This window comes from Melanotaenia boesemani, chromosome 8, assembly GCF_017639745.1.
Source record: "Melanotaenia boesemani isolate fMelBoe1 chromosome 8, fMelBoe1.pri, whole genome shotgun sequence".
In the NCBI taxonomy this organism is placed as follows: Eukaryota; Metazoa; Chordata; class Actinopteri; order Atheriniformes; family Melanotaeniidae; genus Melanotaenia; species Melanotaenia boesemani.
Genome location: NC_055689.1, coordinates 16,090,543 through 16,109,106, shown reverse-complemented (window position 1 = coordinate 16,109,106; position 18,564 = coordinate 16,090,543). Strand labels below are relative to the sequence as shown.

Below are 18,564 nucleotides of genomic sequence, written 5' to 3'. Positions count from 1 at the left end.
CCTCCTTACTTCTTACCTGGAAAAAGACAAAAAACAAAACAAACAAAAAAAGTAAAGGGAAGAGGTGCTTACTGCGTTTTATTAAGTATTTACGTGGCCATAAAGTCATAATACCAACCTATTACCTTTATAGTTATGTTTACCTCTGCAGATACATACATATATAAATGTGTAATAATGTCCTTTGAATGTTACATACCGTAAAAATGCTAAAAAAAAAAAAATACGTTTGACAACAATCTGTATAATATTGCAATACTAACGATACTAATAAGTATGTACAAGTAGAGCTTTAAAAAGTTACTTTCAGCTTTTCGTCCTCCCCTCGCCTAATGTTATAAAATTTTCTTCTAATTAAAGTGCCGTTTGTTTGCAAACAAAGACAAGCCACGTGGAGAACTAGGTTTTAGGTTTTTGGGAAGTGTTGTTTCCTATTCCGCCATCCTCAGCCTGCCCATGACAAAAAAGACTTCATTACCCACCATGCATCAAAAGTTCTGCGTCAGATGTTTTTGGTTTTTTTCCATTATTTCTGTCAAGTACATATATAAGGGCTCTGTGTTTACAACAAAGTTAGCTTGTTGGAAGTCTTTGTTTTCGCCGCTGACAAACACAAAAATGTCTCCGCTGTGTTACAGTCTATCTAATCTTTCATAACCATCCGAGGCAAGAAAAGACCGCGCCAAACTTTTTCAGGACACGAGATTTGTTTTTGTCAATACTTCTCTCTCTCTTTCTCTCTTACCCTCTTTCTCTCTCTATCTTTCTTTCTTTACTTGTAATAGAAGAAGACGTCTCGCCTGGCATCTTTTGCAAAAAGGTACCAATTTATTTATACAAGTCAACTGTACATATATTTTATAGTGTTGCATTTTATGTTATTTCTTGTATAGAGTTTATCAGTAGTCTTACTTTTTTTTTTTTTAAACACTAACGGTCGACACGAGCCAAGCTAAACATCTGTGGTACGAGGCAAGTATGCTTTGTCTGACCGAAGCTAATTTGGTTTTATGTAGCCTCCATATATTTATATTTACGTTAGTTTTCTGGCATGAATAAAATAAATGTGAGAAAATGACATATTTTGACATCTTTTGGAATACCTACAAACACACACATACACACATATATATAAATGTATGTGTGTGTGTGTGTGTGTTTATTTATGCATTTATTTGCCATAACTTTTTCCCAATTGTATCAGGATTGCAAAAAAGAAATAAAAATATCAGTAAAAACACAAATTTATTTCATTATTGAAATATTTTTTAATCTTATTAGCTAATTCAGGTTCCTCCTCAGTATCAGTCAGTCACAAAGAAAATCTACGTCGGACACCTCTGGCTAACCCTGTCTTAATCTCCATGACTGCAGTGAGCTCCGGCTTCTGGCAAAGAAGGCACGTGAATGGGCTGAGTCCTAACAGTTAAAAATAACAACAGATAAATTACCTCATAGGAGCATAGGTCAGACTTGTTACCATTTTTAAACGAGGCAGTGTGGCCATAGGCAAAAGTTTTTTTCTTCAAGAGCTATAAAGGTGTTTGTTACATTCAACAGCACAACCTCTCTTTAGGAACTACGGTTGTTTTTGCTAGAAAGAGACATTGTCAAAAGACCACAAATTTGACCAAACCTAAAATATGACACAAAGATATTAGTAGCCCTGGCTTCAAGTACTCATTAGTAGTATTGTCAGTGGTGTCTGTTAGCATCCCTGCCCCCACTTTTTTCCAAAACAAACTTGACTGACATGTAGGTAGGCTGCAACCGTTGCTCAACCTCTCTCCCACTTGTGTCTCTTTGTCATCCTCCATCTCGTGCAATCCATTGTGCTGCAGGGCACAACTGTTTTGCAGCCGTGTTGAGCGAGCAAGAGGAAGTGCCACACAGATTTGTGCAGCTCAGATTTAACTCCTTGCAACTTGTTTTCTTCAACTCTGATGTAAAATATTTTATATTTCCCCACCGGCTTAAGAAATTTTTGGCTATACTGCATTGCTCTAATTAATGTTCTATGTATGTCTTTGCACATTCCTCACTATCTACTCTGAGCATACCTGATGAGCTGTCGTAATCATAGTCTATCAGAGTATTTTATGGAAACTTTTGTCAGTAGTGCTGTACTCTGTGCTCTCCTTTCTTAGGTCATCCTATACAGAGAGTTTCTATTGAAGGTGTCAGCCATGGTGTTGATTCTGGGCAGAAGGTTAAATAGGGAGGACTCTGGGATCAGAGACTCACCAGCTGTCAAACGCAAGGTGCTGTGACACAGGACATTTTTATGTTTTCTGTATTAAAGTGTTTCTTTTTAAAACCAGAAGTTTTACATAACTTTATACATATTGTTTATTCCAAAGGTGTTTGAGGTTGAATCCAAAACCTCAGGCAACCAGGATGTCTTGGACTTCTTCTCTGGCTCATCACATTCAGAGGGCATCCTGCAGGTGTTCAATGAGTTTCGTGATTGCCGCCTTTTCACTGATGTGGTCATCAGCGTGCAGGGCCGCGAGTTCCCCTGCCACCGTGCTGTTCTCTCTGCATGCTCTTCCTACTTCAGAGCCATGTTCTGCAACGATCATCGTGAGAGCCATGAGATGTTGGTTGAGATCAATGGCATTCTGGCCGAGGCCATGGACTCCTTTCTCACCTATGTTTACACGGGCCGTGCAAAGATCACTACTGAGAATGTCCAGTTCCTCTTTGAAACCTCCAGTCTCTTCCAGATCAACACACTGCGTGATGCTTGTGCAAAGTTCCTGGAGGATCAGCTGGACCCATGCAACTGCCTGGGCATCCAGCGTTTCGCAGATGCACATTCTTTGGAGCAGCTAGCCAGCCGCTGCCGCAGTTATGCCTTGGCCAACTTCTCAGAGGTGGCGCAGCACGAAGAGTTCCTTGACCTCCGCAAAGAAGAGCTGATGGGCTACATTAACAGTGATGAGCTGAGTGTTCTCAAAGAGGAGATGGTGTTTGAGGCAGTCTTGCGGTGGGTGTACCACAGTGTGGAGAACAGGAAGCCCATGCTGAAGGCTCTGCTTCACCACGTTCGCTTGCCCCTGCTCCATCCCAACTACTTTGTCCAGACAGTAGAGGGAGATCAGCTCATCCAGAATGCTCCAGAGTGCTACCAGCTTCTCCACGAGGCCAGGCGTTATCACGTGCTAGGAAATGAAATGATGTCACCCAGAACTCGTCCTCGCAGGTAACCAAAATATTGGCTCTCTTGGTATGAGGATGGTGGCAGATAACCTAGATATGATAGCCTGTGGAAGTAATTCTGTATGACTTATTAGCTCACAACATGTGGAGTGTTGCTGTTACATGAATTATTCAGGGATATATTTTTTAAATCTACTATCTGTCTTGTTTTGTTAGATTAAAATACTTGTTCCACTCTGATGACAGTTTTTAAGCAGTTAGCCAATTTTCTATCCCACATTGTATAGCTAGAGGTTACACCTTGTTCATGAACTCTGTGATTCTGCCTGTAAGTGTGTGTGATTGTGACACAGACAGAGAGTGTTATAAAGTGTGTCATTAACACAACCTTCTTTTATAAGTATTTTGAAATGGAAATGATAGAGCGAGGCAGGACATGTTCAGACAGAGACTAGTTTCTTTAAGGAGAAAAATACAAAAACAGTGTGATGCAAGAAAAGCAATCACATGAAATAAATCTTTGTCATGCCAGCAAAGCAGCTCACCTTGTGGATGTGTTTAAGTTCTCTGATTTCCCACCTGTTCACCTTACACCTATTTCCTAAGTAAGCTCCGATTTCTGGTTGCTGTTTTTGTTGTTGTTTAAAGAGAGTTCAGTTGGATGTTAGACTTTTGCTTGTTTAAAAAGGAGAAAGGCTAATGCTGATAGAAACCTTAGGAATCAAATACAAAACAGACCATATGGTAGACTGCTGAACAACAAACAGCCGTTCAAGCTGCTTTTGTTAGTTGGGCTGTTGAAATGGCTAAAATGGGAGCAGTACCATATGTCAGTTATCAAAGCTGTGCAACGTGTATTTCAGGTGTATTGTCATTATCTAGGGAGAGCTGTTCAGATCGACAAGCTAGGCGAGTGGTTGGTTCCTGTGCTGTCTGCTTCGTTTACCCTGAGGCAAAATTATGCTCAAAACAAATGCCTAATTTTTCCCTCCTGTGTCTACACGTGGCCTCTTTTCTTTTGTTGGGGAGATGCCTCAAGAATATAAATATAACTGATCCTTTGCACACACATACGCTAAACTGCTTGTGGGCACACTGTCTAATGGATGTTTACAAGCACTTGAAACAACCTTAACCTCTGATTTGTGTCTGATCTAACCCCTGTTTCATGTGAAGTAAACAGAGAAATATGAGATGTTGTAAATACTTTACATATCAAATAGCTATAGATCTGTTGTAATATTGAAACTTTACTGTAAGGATAAACAGTAGTACACATATGAGCTAATCCCATCCCCCAACCCTCAACAGGAAATGAAGTAATTTCCTCAGCATGTGTTTAACAGTCCAAGAGGAAAGCTAACTGTATGTTACAGTGATACCTTTTTATTATAAACTGAATTTGGTTAGATGATGAGTGAAGCTATCACTGGAAACAATAACTGTGCTTCAGCTCAGTTGTTTACCTCCTGTAATTAAAAATCCTGTTTTTCCTGCATGCAAACATACTTTTTACATATATATTATTATAGTATATTTGCATTTATAATTATACAGTAGTTAAATGAGAGGTATAATGTCTGTACATATAATTGTCCTATAGGAGTCAGGTTGAGTTTAAAAAGGTTAAGCTTGTGTTTGTACTTTATAATTTCATATTTTATTCTGTCTGACCTTCCACACTTTCTTCTGTAACAGGTCAACTGGCTACTCAGAAGTGATTGTGGTGGTTGGTGGCTGTGAGCGAGTTGGAGGCTTCAATCTGCCCTATACTGAATGCTATGATCCAGTCACAGGAGAGTGGAAATCATTGGCTAAACTTCCTGAGTTCACTAAATCAGAATATGCTGTCTGTGCTTTGCGCAATGACATCCTGGTGTCAGGTAAGATCCTACTGAACTTGTTACAAATCAGCACACTGTGTGACGGGACATTTTCAGGTTCAGCTTGGCTTGCTGTCTCATGTCTCTATGGAACAACAAGAAAGGCTATACTGGCTGTTTGCCCTGTGTTATTTTTACAACCTTTGCCTGTTACAGTTGAAGGAAAATATGAGAGCAACATCTGGATGCACTCTCTAGGCTAAGCGCTAAGTGACGCCCTTATTGGCCAGCTTGGCCCTACTCTGTAATCCTATTGGACACATGTTAAAGTCACCACCTTCATATCACTTCAGCAGCTTTCTCAAAATATCGTCTACAAAGATCTAATAACACTTTTCATTTTGTTAAAGGGTTTGCTTTTTAGAGAATAAATCAGAATGAGATATTATAGCTCTTACGGCTTTCTCTTAAGGCTACTGCCAAGGTTCTGCACCATGAGTGAAGTGAGCATTCCTTTGTGATTAAAAAAAAGTCCACATTAAACAAGACACTGAGATCAGAGCCAGAGTAAGGGTTGTTGTGAAAGTCAAAGAACTTAATATTCATGTACAAAATGCACCTCTGGATGGTTGTAAGATTCACAAAAAGAGATGTTTTATTTTCTTTTGTGAATCTAAAATAAAAACAGCTGACAAACGTGGGGGGGGGGGGCGCAGAAGCAAGGGAAAAAAGAAAGTTTCCCCCCCTTTAGCAAAGTGTATGCATGTGCCAAGTCGTCACGTGTGCGCTATCAATCTACGCTCACATGCTGCCTGAAAACATATCCCTTCCCCCTCAGGCTTTCTGTCTCACATGGAATGCACAAGAATTTGTAGTTTACTGCAGATTATGGGTTTTGCTGTCCCACCTTTTTTTGTTTTGTTTTGTTTTTGTCATTTTTTCCCCCATTTTGCCCATCTTCTGTAACATTTGATTTAATTTCTTGACAGTATTTTTATGGTGTACTTCCTCGATTATATTCCTGCACATTTCCCATCTGTCTGTACTTCCCTCTCCTCACTGGGAACTGGTTAAATGCCTCAGAGGGGCCTCCAGTCTGTACTTGAGCACAGCTGCAGTTAGCAATAGTCTTAAATAGCATGTGGCTCAGTTTGGTACACATAACATCTTTGGTTTCTCTGTCCAGTGATAGTTATTGTGGCACTCTACTGATTTGTTTTAATCAATGACAAAATAAATAGGATAAAATAAAATTACCTTCACCTTCTTGGGAGGGTGGGGCTTACTGTTGAGGGGCTAATATAATGGTAAGGGAAACATTGATCTACTAGAGAACAGCTAAGCACATGTTTGTATATCATAGTCACAAGATGACTACTCATAAATTCTTCAACATATTACAGTACATCCTCCAACAACATTTTGTCATCATACAAAATCTTTTAAAAACAAAAGCCTTGAGGGTAGCACACTGTCAGAGTCTTTGACTATCCAACAGATTATTGAGCAAACACATGTTGCAACTACCCTCCTTTACCTGTCAACCTTTGTTTGTTTGCCACAGTATAATTTTAAATGACGGTGATTCTTGGGATGAAAAGTATACTTGATATCTCTGCCCTACTGTTAACATTTGTTTTTCTAGTTCACAATATGATACAACTCTATTATTATCATTCATTACCACTCATAGGTGCTTTAAATAACCTCCAACTCTGCTTTAGTAATATATAATAGCATTTAAGCAAGAACTTTAACATTTTTAATAGGAAAAAAAAAGTAGAGAGAGATTTGTGATATTTTCCTCGTCAGTCTGACCAAGATGTGATTTATCAGATTCATGGTAAAAAATAAAAAAAAGAGATCCTAATTTTATGTTCCACTCTTGTCTGCATCCACACTGCACCTACCCGTATACTTCTTGTTGGATAAAAGCCATCAGATTACTGCTCCTGGTCTGATAACACTGCAGTGATAACCTATTCACCACAAAGTTCCCATCATTTTTCCACCTAATTATCCACATAATATTTTAAGCATTTTATCATACTTGTCTTTCATTCATTAAAACGTTATCTAGAGCAGCACCACGTTGCGCATTTGGTTGTAGATCAGATGAAGTGGTGTGGTGTTATTGTGAAGCAGTGGGCACATGTTCAGGCTTGTTTAAAATGTATCTGGTAACACTGTAACTTGATGAAGGGGCTGTTGTTTTTATCTGCCTCAAAGAGAGCAGAGAGGATTCAGGTCATACTTGAAGTTGGCTTTCTGGTAGCTGACATATATCCAAAATTTAAGGTGTTTGCCTCAGAATCATCAGAAAAAAATAATCTTATTCAGCTGCTGTACATATATAAACTGAAACACGGTGTATGTCTGCATGTAGTCGTATAGAAAGCAAAAATGCAGCATGTTTGAACGTTTGTGTGTCTTATTGAAACGTGTATTTGCAAAGTTAATTTTTAATGGCACAGTTTAGGTCAAAGTCAGATAACATTTACAACTCTGCTCTAGTTTAAAGACAGGGTATTGCTTTGACATAAAAACTCTGTCCAACGGGGAGATGACTAAGAGCAGGTTGCTGTAATTTGTTTCTTTGTTATTGTTGATTGTTAGATCTCCATTATTAAATAATACCAATGAAAAGAATAAGAATTTTAATTAGATTTGACTTTACTATTTATATTGAACTGAAAATGGCCAAATCAGCATTTTCAGTGACATAATCTGAAAATGGAGTTCTCGTTTTTCTTCAGGCGGTCGCATCAACAGCAGGGATGTGTGGATGTACAACTCTCAGCTCAACCTGTGGATCAGAGTGGCTTCACTTAACAAAGGTCGTTGGAGACACAAGATGGGTGTGCTGCTGGGAAAGGTAAGAAAAGCATCAACGTGTTGGGTGCTTTTAACTTGACATAATTAAACATAAAATTTGATCCCTTTGCTTGCATCGTAGCAAAAAACCAGCATTTGTCAAAGTCTATCCCTTGTTTCCCAGGCGCCAATGCAGTGCACAGCAGGAGATTCTGTGTGTCACATCTAGACACAGATGTTGTCACATCTAGAAATAGAAAGTGTCTCTTTGGTGAAGTGTACAAGATGCAGGACATTTTCGTTTTTTGTTTAAAGCACATCAGGGATTATATTTTCATTCTCCTATGTGGTCTCTGAAAATTTCAAGTGTGATAGCTGGAGACTACAACATTTTACAACCATAATAATTAGCAAATGCACATTCAGCATCACAGTAATTTTGTTTGACAGGCATGTGTGATGTGTGTTTACAAACATCTGAGTTAACGGGCTTCATATGAACTGTAAAAGAATGCAGACCATCCTCATTGTGTTGTCTTCACATAGTTTTGGACCTATCTGATGTAAAAAGTTTTAGCAGGGATTTCTGTAGAGTCCTCTGCTGTAAAGGTATTAAAATGCACCACTGATCATTTTGGCTGCTTTTAGTTCCTACCTTTCAAAATTACATGATTTAATTTTACTGTTGCACACACGGTACTTGTGCCTTGCAGATTCAAAGGAATTCATTTGTCACATACTTAATGATGACTAAACCCTTTTACTAAATTTTCCATACAGAAAGTTCATCTCTGCTTGTAGAGATGTTCTGTGGTACTCCATGAGGGTGCTTCGTGTTAAGGAATAGTGAAAGGAATTTTATCATATTCGTGGGTAACGTATCTGAGTATCTCACATATCTGGAATGCATAGGGGCATACAATAGATTCAATGCAGAAAGGAAGTTAAGTGGCATATAAATGTCAATTCCCCCATTGCACATCTTGCAAAGCAAAAATAATTAAATCCATTTTTCATTTGTTGATATTCCTACTAATTTCTTCTTCATTTTAAAACAGATATAGACTCATAGATTCTCCTACATTGATATCTTTTTTATGTTATATGATGAATGTCCTCAGTTTCTTATATTTTATGCACTGCTCACTATGTTCATTTTCAAATAAAAAATGGAGGTCTGGAACCAGTGTGGTTTTGAGTGAAATTAAAGTTAAAAGTGAACTGATCAGTAATTCTTGATAATCACCTCACTCTGTTCCTGAGCTGTTAGTAACGCTCATAAAGGTCATGTGGGTGTACTTGTTTGAGGGCAGCGTAAGTTCACTGGATGTGTGCCAGCACTTCACACTTCCAATTTAAGAACCAGCTCAGTCCTTAGCCTGTATCATGCTTCACGTGCCTCTGAAGCAGCCGTACATAGCCTGAAGAACTGTAGATGAGTATGTAAATGCACACTGGCTCCACATTTAAAAGTGTAATTCAGCACATTTAAAAGTACAATATTTACAAGGGATGTGGCATTTATGCCCTAACATCCTTGTTTAGTTTTGGCTGATTGGAGTTTGTCGCCAGTCTGTATTGTTTTGCTCTCTAACTTCTAGACATCACCCATTTTTGTTGCCTGGCTACAGCAAACATGCATGTTTGTTGGATGTACCTGAGTGAGTTTTCCACAGCAGTGTGGTAATCGGTTAGATGGTCATAGTGTGGCTGTAAAAGTCAGTAATTAACTTAAAAGAGAGCTGTGTATCAAGGTTGGCTGCAATTTAACTTTATGTGCAAATGTGTTTAAATAGAGATTTATGGTAAAAACAAAGCGTTCGTCGAAAAAATACGTGAGAACTGATTGTACAATATATTTTTATTTTGGGTCATGGGACTTTGTTTTATCATTTTCCCTGAGAAGTCTTTTTTCATCTTTATCTTGTATGTAGCCAGGAAGGACACTGAATACTATTTGTTATGTCATCATTTCAGATTGTATCTAGGTTTTTATCTCAAACATTCAGTATCTCTCATTAGGATGTTTCTCACGTTTTTCTTCAGAATTCAGTTCCCCCTCCCCCTAAGTCTGTACCCAGTCATTTCCTCATTCAGCCTGTAATTTCCCCTTTTGATGGACAGTTATGTTTCCGCGTTTGTGTGTATAAAATGACAAGGATGTAGACAGTCCTCCATAATGATCACATTGGCATGTTCACACTTCTATGCAAAAACATTCCACTAAGTGTCACTTTAGTAGAATTTGCATGTTAGTGGAAAACCATAGGTTTTAAGTACAAAAACACATCTCATTGCAGTATGTGAGGTCCATTTGGACTAGTCTTGCCTCTGCAGAGTGTAAGTTAAAATGGGTCACAGTTTGTTTGCCCATCTTGTGATTTCATGTGTCACAATGTGCCTCAGTTTCTGTTAAGGTCACTGCTTCTCACTGCTCTGCATGTTTAGGAAGTTGGCTGTTATCATTGCTTTGTACTGGACATACAATCAGCTATGAGCACGCCTGTTAAGTGGTTAACATGTCTGCAGAGTTATAGCGTTTGTATTGTTTAAATTATAACAGTATGCTGCACCTCACATCGGATCAGTAGTTGGTATGTCTCATCACTCCCACATATGACAGCTACTTTCTTTAAACAAGATGGTGTCTGGATATCTTCAGAGGAGCATTAAAGGGTTTGTTCACTCAAATTCTGAAAACATTTTATCATGAACCTTTATAGTTTCTTTCACTTTGACGTATCTATACATACATCAATAATTGTTTTGGATATATTTTTGCACGGCTGTAATAAACAGTAATGTTGAATTTTCAAATGACTTTATGTTCCCAAAATTGATTTAGAGGCCTGTGAACCCTGCATGGGTAAAATGTTGGGACTTGGAACAAATAAGAAACAATTGGAGAGAAACAATTAGTACTTAATTATCGTAACTTTATCTTTCAGTACCACATTTTCCTCTTATCTCGCGTTTTGTCTAGCATCTCCGCTATTTGTAGCAACAAACAAACAAATCCTGTTATCAGCTAATCCACTCAGTATTAGAATAAACTATCTAGAGCTGGTCTACATGGTCACAGTCCTATTTTGTAAATTACAGTGTAGCAGCTGCTTCCCAACAAATGGGGGCTTGAACGTGTGTTGTTTTAGATGGAAATAGATTAATGTTGACAGGCAGAGATAACTCTGGCTTAGAAAAACCACCTGTCTTGAACAAGAGTAAATGTCATTAGCTTTTTTATTGAAAAAAAAGCAGGTGTGCTATCCACCATTACACAGGTAATAAATGCAAATATCTGTATGCACCATCAGGTTTGGTCTTTTTGTTCCTCTCTCTCCATCAATCTTCCTTTGTCTCTTTTTTTCCCTCTTCTGTGTACTTACTCATGCTTCCAGTTTTCTGAGAAACAGGAACAGCCTGACGGTTTTTTTGTTGCACGAGCCTGTTGATGCATACTGTAACCTGTAATGCTGCTCAGTCTGTGTTATTGACATGTGAGATGACAAAATAGAAAAAAAAACAAGAAGAATGAATCTTTGCCACTGATTGTCTTTTTAAAACATTTGTATTCGTAACAGCATTGCACCTGGTAAAGTCTTATGTCAGCACAGTGCTCCAGTCAAAAACAGCACAGTGTTTTTGTTTTTTATGTGCTGTGGAAATACATGCACTGTAAAACCTTGTGTTATTGTAGAAGGTGGGAAAGTTTCTGGAAACCACCATGACATTCCCTGAGTTTTGTAAAATAACAGCAAATCAAGGTCTCATTAAATGATTTGCAGATTCAGTAGGAATCCTACAGGTTAGTAGATTTGCTGATATCTGCAAAAGTCCAATGTAGCATGTACAGATATAAGAACAACAAGAGCAGGAATAATAGTGCTGTTAAAAGGGAATGTGTCATCCATCCTCTGCACTTGATTAACTGGTTTTCTGAGGACTGATGTCGAAGTTGTTCATATTCACGACCTACTAAGCTTTAATACCAACTTTTCTAATTCTAATGTCTATTGATTTTGTGCTTCTGTGCAAAGCATAAGCAAACAGTAATAACGACCACTCTGCATAAAAAAAACTTGTGGTGATTTCATATATTTCACGGCTGCAACCTCCACATGTATGTTTGTGTCCTCAGGTTTATGCGGTGGGTGGCTATGATGGCCAGAGCCGTCTGAGCAGTGTGGAGTGTTATGATTCCTTCTCCAACCGCTGGACAGAAGTGGCTCCTATGAAAGAGGCAGTCAGCTCTCCAGCTGTGGCCAGCTGTGCTGGCAAGCTCTTTGTTATTGGAGGAGGGCCAGACGATGAGACTTGTTCAGACAAGGTGAGAAACAGACACATGCTCTCCCACCTACACAATTAAACAGAGTGATGATAGCTGTGGTGCCTTTTATTTCCATTAAACTGTTTTCAGTTTTTTTTTTAACAACTTCAGGGATCTGCACAATCCTATACATTTTTTTTCAAAGTTGTTGTGTTTCAACATCTGCTGATGTGAAACCAACATGTTTTTTTGTTGGAGTCTAAAATTCCACAGAAGTAGTTGTTTCTCCTTGGTAGAAGAGCTGGAATGTTTGCCTAGAGTACTGGAGGACAGGATGATTAGCGATAAGACAAAAATATGTGCCTTTCTGACAGCATTAATAACTATTTGTACCTGAGACTGAAGGGGTCTAAAGCTCATCCTGGCTTTAATCCCTTCAAGTTACTAATGTATGAGGTTTTCTGTCACTTTAAATTAACCCCAAAAATCCTCATCTGTTGGACTGTGATCTTATGCATATTGCATAGTCAGAAACCAAATGGTTTATTTTAAATATATAAGTGGGATAAAGAATCCTTGGAATGTATTTATACCACTCAAAGGAATCCTATGTCAGCCCACAGAACAGTCCATAAAACCACACAGCAAACTATACATAGTTTAGTTTTTTTCAAACCTTTTGCCCTGTTGTTTTATAGACATCATAAAGAATTCAAAAGTATGATTTTTTTGGTTCTATCACAGGTTCAGTGCTATGATCCAGATTCAGATACTTGGTTGCTACGAGCCAACATCCCCATCGCTAAGCGCTGTATCACAGCCGTGTCCCTAAACAACCTGATCTATGTGTGCGGTGGACTCACCAAGTCCATCTTCTGCTACGACCCTGCAGAAGACTATTGGATGCATGTAGTTCACACCTTTGCCAAACAGGTAATTTATTAGAAGCAGATTTTGAGCAGATGGATTTGCGTTTGTACAAACTGAAGCAGCTCTCTTAAACTTGTCTCTGCCTCCCTGCAGGAGAGCTGTGGCATGTCAGTGTGTAACGGTAAGATCTTCATCCTTGGTGGCCGAGGGGAAAACGGTGACGCTACAGACTCAGTCCTGTGTTATGACCCGGCAACAGGCATCATCACTGGAGGTGCAAACATGCCGCGACCCATCTCCTACCATGGCTGTGTAACCATCCACCGCTACAATGACAAGTACTACAAGCTATGATTGCAAACACACATGGATGCAAACTTTCTGTGAGGACACACTTAGGAACTTAAACTGTTTAAGCACATAAGTGCATCCCATGCCCAGCCATATACTTTATTTTTCTTTCTATTTTTCTTAACGACAGACATAGTACCAGTGAGCTAATTTATTTCTTTCCATCATGTAGTATTACTCATTGTGGCGCTGCCAATCTTTTTTTTTTTTTTTTCCTTTCATTTTTTTCTCTCGGTAGTCACTGCTAGAATGTGGAAATATTCAATAGCTGATAATAAAGAAACATGAGCTACACTGAAAGCAGATCAGCATGATTGATGTGCCTTGTTAAGTAAGTAATCCATTTTATGGCAGCAAATATTTGTGGAAACACAGTTAGTTGTTGATTGGCACTTTATTGAATATGTTGAGTATGAATAAATTACAGCTTTAGCTTAGACACTGATATTTAACCTTTGGGACACTTGCTTGGTAATATTCACTGAGTTTTCTCATTACAGTTTTTTACTTTTTTTATTATTATTTTGGTCAAGTCATCACTTAACTTCCCAACACTGTGCTTTTATTACAAAAACAATGTCACGCTGAGATCCAGGTTGAAAATAAAATGAAGCGATCACAGACCATGGTGACGAGCAAATACACCATGCAATATTCAAAATGTCCTTACGGAGCCAAGAGTGACCCGTCTAGAGATGACTCACATCGATCTCTTCTTGTCAGACTGCTCAGCCATCAGGCCAAAATTCCAACCATGTGTATCGTGCACCAAACAAATATGTTTTTACAGCAGAGTGCAGCCCAGCAAGTATTATCCTTGTAATGTCGCAGAATTTTTTTTATAAATTGCTCATTGATGTTTAATAGAAATGTGGTTAACAGTCAGCCAGCTGCTTTCCCACATTCAACTGTCATGTTTTGTGATTCGTTTTCATCCCTCAACCTGATGCAAATTTAAACGAACAGATAAAGAGAAGAGGCTGTATGAAATATTGGAATGTAGCCATTGTTAGCTCTGGTCTATTGTTTCTGTTTGTCTCACAAATTCCACTTCCCATGTGTGTTTCCTCTTCCAAGCTCCACCTGTGTCATCACCTCATTTTTTTTTTTATCTAAGTTGCTCTTTTCTCCAGTATAACTATTATTACTCATTTAAAATTTTTTAAAATATGTTTAAGTTATACTTGTTTGTCCTTTTTTTAAAAATTAGAATTAGATGTTTATTGTATTATGCTTAGCTTAAGTGTGTCAGTTTAATATAAATGTCAGTGCATTGGTGTACTGGGCTTGTGGGTGATTTGTACATGTGAGAAGCCTTTGTAGATGAAACTCGAAGACTGTTCTGAATAAGTAGTGTGCATGTTTGCTATATATATGTATGCATGTTTGTATATGACTTTTATGACTTAGTCTGAATCTGTGGGAGCCAAGCAGATTTATCATGAAGCTGCAGTTTAAGCATTGTGTGACTGCTACAGTAACTTCTGTTAATAATACTCTTCTTACTGATGCTGGCAACTCCCACCTGAATATTCACATGTAATGATTTAACTCGGGGTAACCATAGATACCTCCCTGTGCGTATGCCTGTATGTGTGTTTACTGGTCAGCGAAGATGTGTAGCACTGCTATACCTCACACAGGGGGGAAAGAGTTGGGATGCCGTAGCTCACGGTCAGTTAAGTTTCTTTTTATTATTACTATAATTGGTATTGATGGACTCAAGAAATTGCTGTGAATCTAACTTTAATGGTTTCTTTTTGTATAAATGTATTCTTTTTTTGGGTTGCATATTGTGTTACTATAACTAAAAGCCCCAACTGTGCACTTGGACAGAATCCTGTTAAATGTAGAATGAAATGAATGATTTCCTTTTTGTTTTCTTTTACTGTATCAGTAAATGTTTTTTGCTTTCATGTGATGTATAGAATAGACAGTAAAAAGGCCCATCAGCTCCTCCTGTTTGCTGAGATCTGCTGTCCACTGGTGACCTGATGAAAACAACAAAAGGAGCAATGTGTAGTGAGAGTTTTTTTTTCTTTTTTTAATTCATTGCCTAAAAGGTCCACCCAGAGCAGCACAGATTTGGACATCCATTTGACAAAGATGTGGGGCTATTTCAGGTTAAACCATCTAATAGGTGTGTTTTAAGATGGATGAGTTCTCTGTCTGGACTTCAGTAGTAGTACAGACTAAAAAGAAAACATCCCCAGCACTTCCCACGCTCCATTTTGGAGTAAGCTATGATAAAGCAGGAGGCCAGCAAGATGAGATAAGGATCAGGAAAGTGGTAAGAAAAAAGAATTAGAGTTAAATAGGGAAAAGAGAAACTTTGAGTGTGTGTGCGTCTGTGATTTCAGCGTATTTACTTAAACAAGGACACAAACACTGTCCTCTTATTGATTTTTCTCTTTTTTTCTTGCCATTGTTGGCTATGTAGTGACCTTCATTTATTCTCTGATTTTGATTCACTGTTCTTTTGTTTGCTTTGATTTTCTTTCTGTTTGATTTGTTGTGATGAGTTGTGGGATTGTGTGTTGCTGAGATATTTTAATACCAACATAAAAATGGAAATTTGCAAATGTAACCTGGGAAAGCAGAACATTTAAAGGTTGAATAAAGGTTTCATATGAATACAGATAACAGCCAAAGTGGATTTGATATAGTCCCCAAAGTCTTTCTTTAGAAAACATCAGCTGTCCCTGCAAACTGTATGGAAGCTTTAACCTGTTTATTGCTGCCCTGTTAGCCTTTAAGAAAAAATAATGGGTGGACAGTTAAATCAGATCCTTTTTATGTTAACCTTTGTTATTGTATGTATGTCATTGTTAAACAACTTTCTCCTGGTATGGTCTTTGTCAAACTGCGAGAAAGATTTAGAGTTTTGTACTAAAGTAAGCTGAAATGTAACATTAACTTTTGTAAAAGGAACAAAATAAAGTTTTTCTTTCTATATCAGTGTTTTGTCCTGTCTCAAAAGTGTAAGTGTTATATTTAAGCAATAATACAAATAAGTAAAAATCGCATTAAGATACTAGAATTTCTCAAAATGAAAGCTCCTCATAAATAGACATATTGTGGTTTAGCTGTTTCAGTGCTTAATCATAATGGTGACAGTGTGGTTATGTGGTCCATCTTCATACCAGCTTTTAATTTAAAAAAAACAAACAAAATAAATCCAAGACATAATAAAGAGTTCATAGGAAAAAAAATGAAAGGACTGATATGGGAAGCAGCAGTTGTGGTTGAAATGATAAATAAAATCTACCCTAAGTTGATGTTTTCATTCAAAGTCCATGTATGCAAATATAGTTGCATATTTGTCTGAACACCAAATGCACCACAAACAAACCCTTGATTGGTAAAAAAAAAAAAAAAAAATCAAACTTGCTGAACTTACTGAACCCATGACTGTGGTACAACAGACTTCAATAGAAATGCTATAGATTTTTGGCTAACCTACAAGAAGTACAAACCGCAGTCTGATGCAGCCTGCTGTGTCTGTGTGCTGGTGTTTTCATTAAAGGATGAATCAATCATATAGTTGATGTTTTAATGAGCTGTTGTGTTGAAGAAAGACAGCAAATAAACAAGCCATGTTATTTCATGTAGTGTTGAGCAACTAAAGCTACAATACACATACGTAATTCTTTGTTTATGTCTTTGGTGATTTGCAATAACTAAAGTTTTTAATTAAAACAAAATGCGTCCCACAGATTAGTACATGCACAGCATCAGCACATGAAATATAGAAAAAATCATTTTTTCTCTTCTTCACATAAGTGGATTAAATTTATGAACTTACAGAAGGTTGAAATACTTGGGCTTGAGACCTTTCTTAAGCTATTAAGAAGTACTTAGTATACTATCAACCCCATAACAAGTCTTTGTTGAAAAGTTAACATTTGCATAGTTTTTAAACGTCAAGATTTTCTTGCTATTTGTGGTAATGTTGGTGTTTACGAGTTGTCTAAAACGTTTGACAAGATCAAAGGGCAAAGATCTTACAGCTGATGAAGTGTGGAGTTAAAAAAAACAAACAAACCTAAACAAAACAAAATAAGATCACGCCAGGCACGTGGGCCTGATGGCATTCATGATAAATCTAAAGTATGCTGTCCGGATGTTGGCTCAGCTTCCTTTATGCAACCTGACTGGATAGCCTAATAAGATAAACAGCATCAGTCGTCACAGGCAAAAATTAAATGTGCATTTTCCTGCAAAAAATCACTTTTTATTTCTTTTTTTCTCAGCTGTAAAGTATACGGATTCTTCACTTAAGTAAAAAAAAAAATCAATAATAATAATAATAAAAATACTGCTTTATTAGTATAACTTTTGTTGCATGTAAAAGTCCTGCATAACAGATGTAAGTATATAATCAGTAAAATGCCCATTATGCAAAAAGACATCTCATTTGACTATAACATCATTACACTGTTATGTATTCTGTTGTTATATTTTATTCCAAAAGTGATATAAAAACAGTAAATTGCTGTTGTTGGTTTAGATAGAGCTCATTGTGCTGAATAATAATTATTTTCATACAAATGAATGTGCTGATCATGTTCTGTTAAATTGATTCATTGTCTAGTTTGCAAAAACTACTGGACACAGTGAAAGATGCAGTCATATTTACGCAGATAATCCGTTTTTATAATGTGATAGTAAATTAGTGAAATAGTAAAAACTTTTAAATTGTTTAGTTTATAACCTCTTTTTGTGCAGTTCATGCAAAAATCTGATTTTTTTTACAACTAGTGTCTAGGTCTGTTAGATAATTATTTTTAACTAAAAATACAATATTCCCCTCTCAGATTAAATATTTAAGTAATTGCATATCGAAACTGTAAGTAATATGTGCATTATTAGAGTACAATCGCTTAATTACATGTTAGTTCTTTAGCTAAATGGGCTCAGAATCTTTTTTTGGCCACAAGACAGTCACGCTCAAGAGATGTCAAAAGATTTCCACAGAATCAAAACAACTACAGGGATTAGAGTGAGGTAAATACCTGGTGAATTCTTGTGTATTGTTTGGTCATTATGGAAGGAAGTGTTTCCAGTTATATTCCAGTTATGCAACAGCTTGACATACTACCTCCACTCTTCTTTCTGAACGACTTGTTTGGCTAGTTAGACAATTTCTTGTCATCACATTTTAAAACTATAATAAAAACACTTCCTTTTCCGTTTGAGCCAAATATAAAAAGAGATAAATTACTCAGCCCCACAGATTTAGTAAAACAGTGGTTCCTGGTGGCCATTTCGGGGAAT

The 18,564-nt window shown here is 37.4% G+C and overlaps 1 protein-coding gene across 1 annotated transcript; it reads left to right on the top strand.

The window, feature by feature from the left end:
* Positions 1–536: 536 nt before the first annotated feature.
* Positions 537–16,240, top strand: klhl24a (kelch-like family member 24a). Its single transcript, XM_041992673.1, has 8 exons — positions 537–820; positions 2,148–2,261; positions 2,361–3,205; positions 4,861–5,045; positions 7,742–7,860; positions 11,938–12,126; positions 12,811–12,999; positions 13,090–16,240. Exons 2-8 carry the CDS (start codon positions 2,187–2,189, stop codon positions 13,288–13,290), a joined length of 1,803 nt encoding a protein of 600 aa, XP_041848607.1. The 5' UTR covers positions 537–820; positions 2,148–2,186; the 3' UTR covers positions 13,291–16,240.
* The last annotated feature ends 2,324 nt before the right edge of the window (positions 16,241–18,564 follow it).

Excerpts from the sequence above, each read along its gene's own strand:
- klhl24a (XM_041992673.1), top strand. The coding sequence starts at position 2,187 with ATGGTGTTGATTCTGGGCAGAAGGTTAAATAGGGAGGACTCTGGGATC. Across the intron at positions 5,046-7,741 it reads CAATGACATCCTGGTGTCAG|GCGGTCGCATCAACAGCAGG; the intron begins GTAAGATCCTAC and ends GTTTTTCTTCAG. Across the intron at positions 7,861-11,937 it reads TGGGTGTGCTGCTGGGAAAG|GTTTATGCGGTGGGTGGCTA; the intron begins GTAAGAAAAGCA and ends TTGTGTCCTCAG.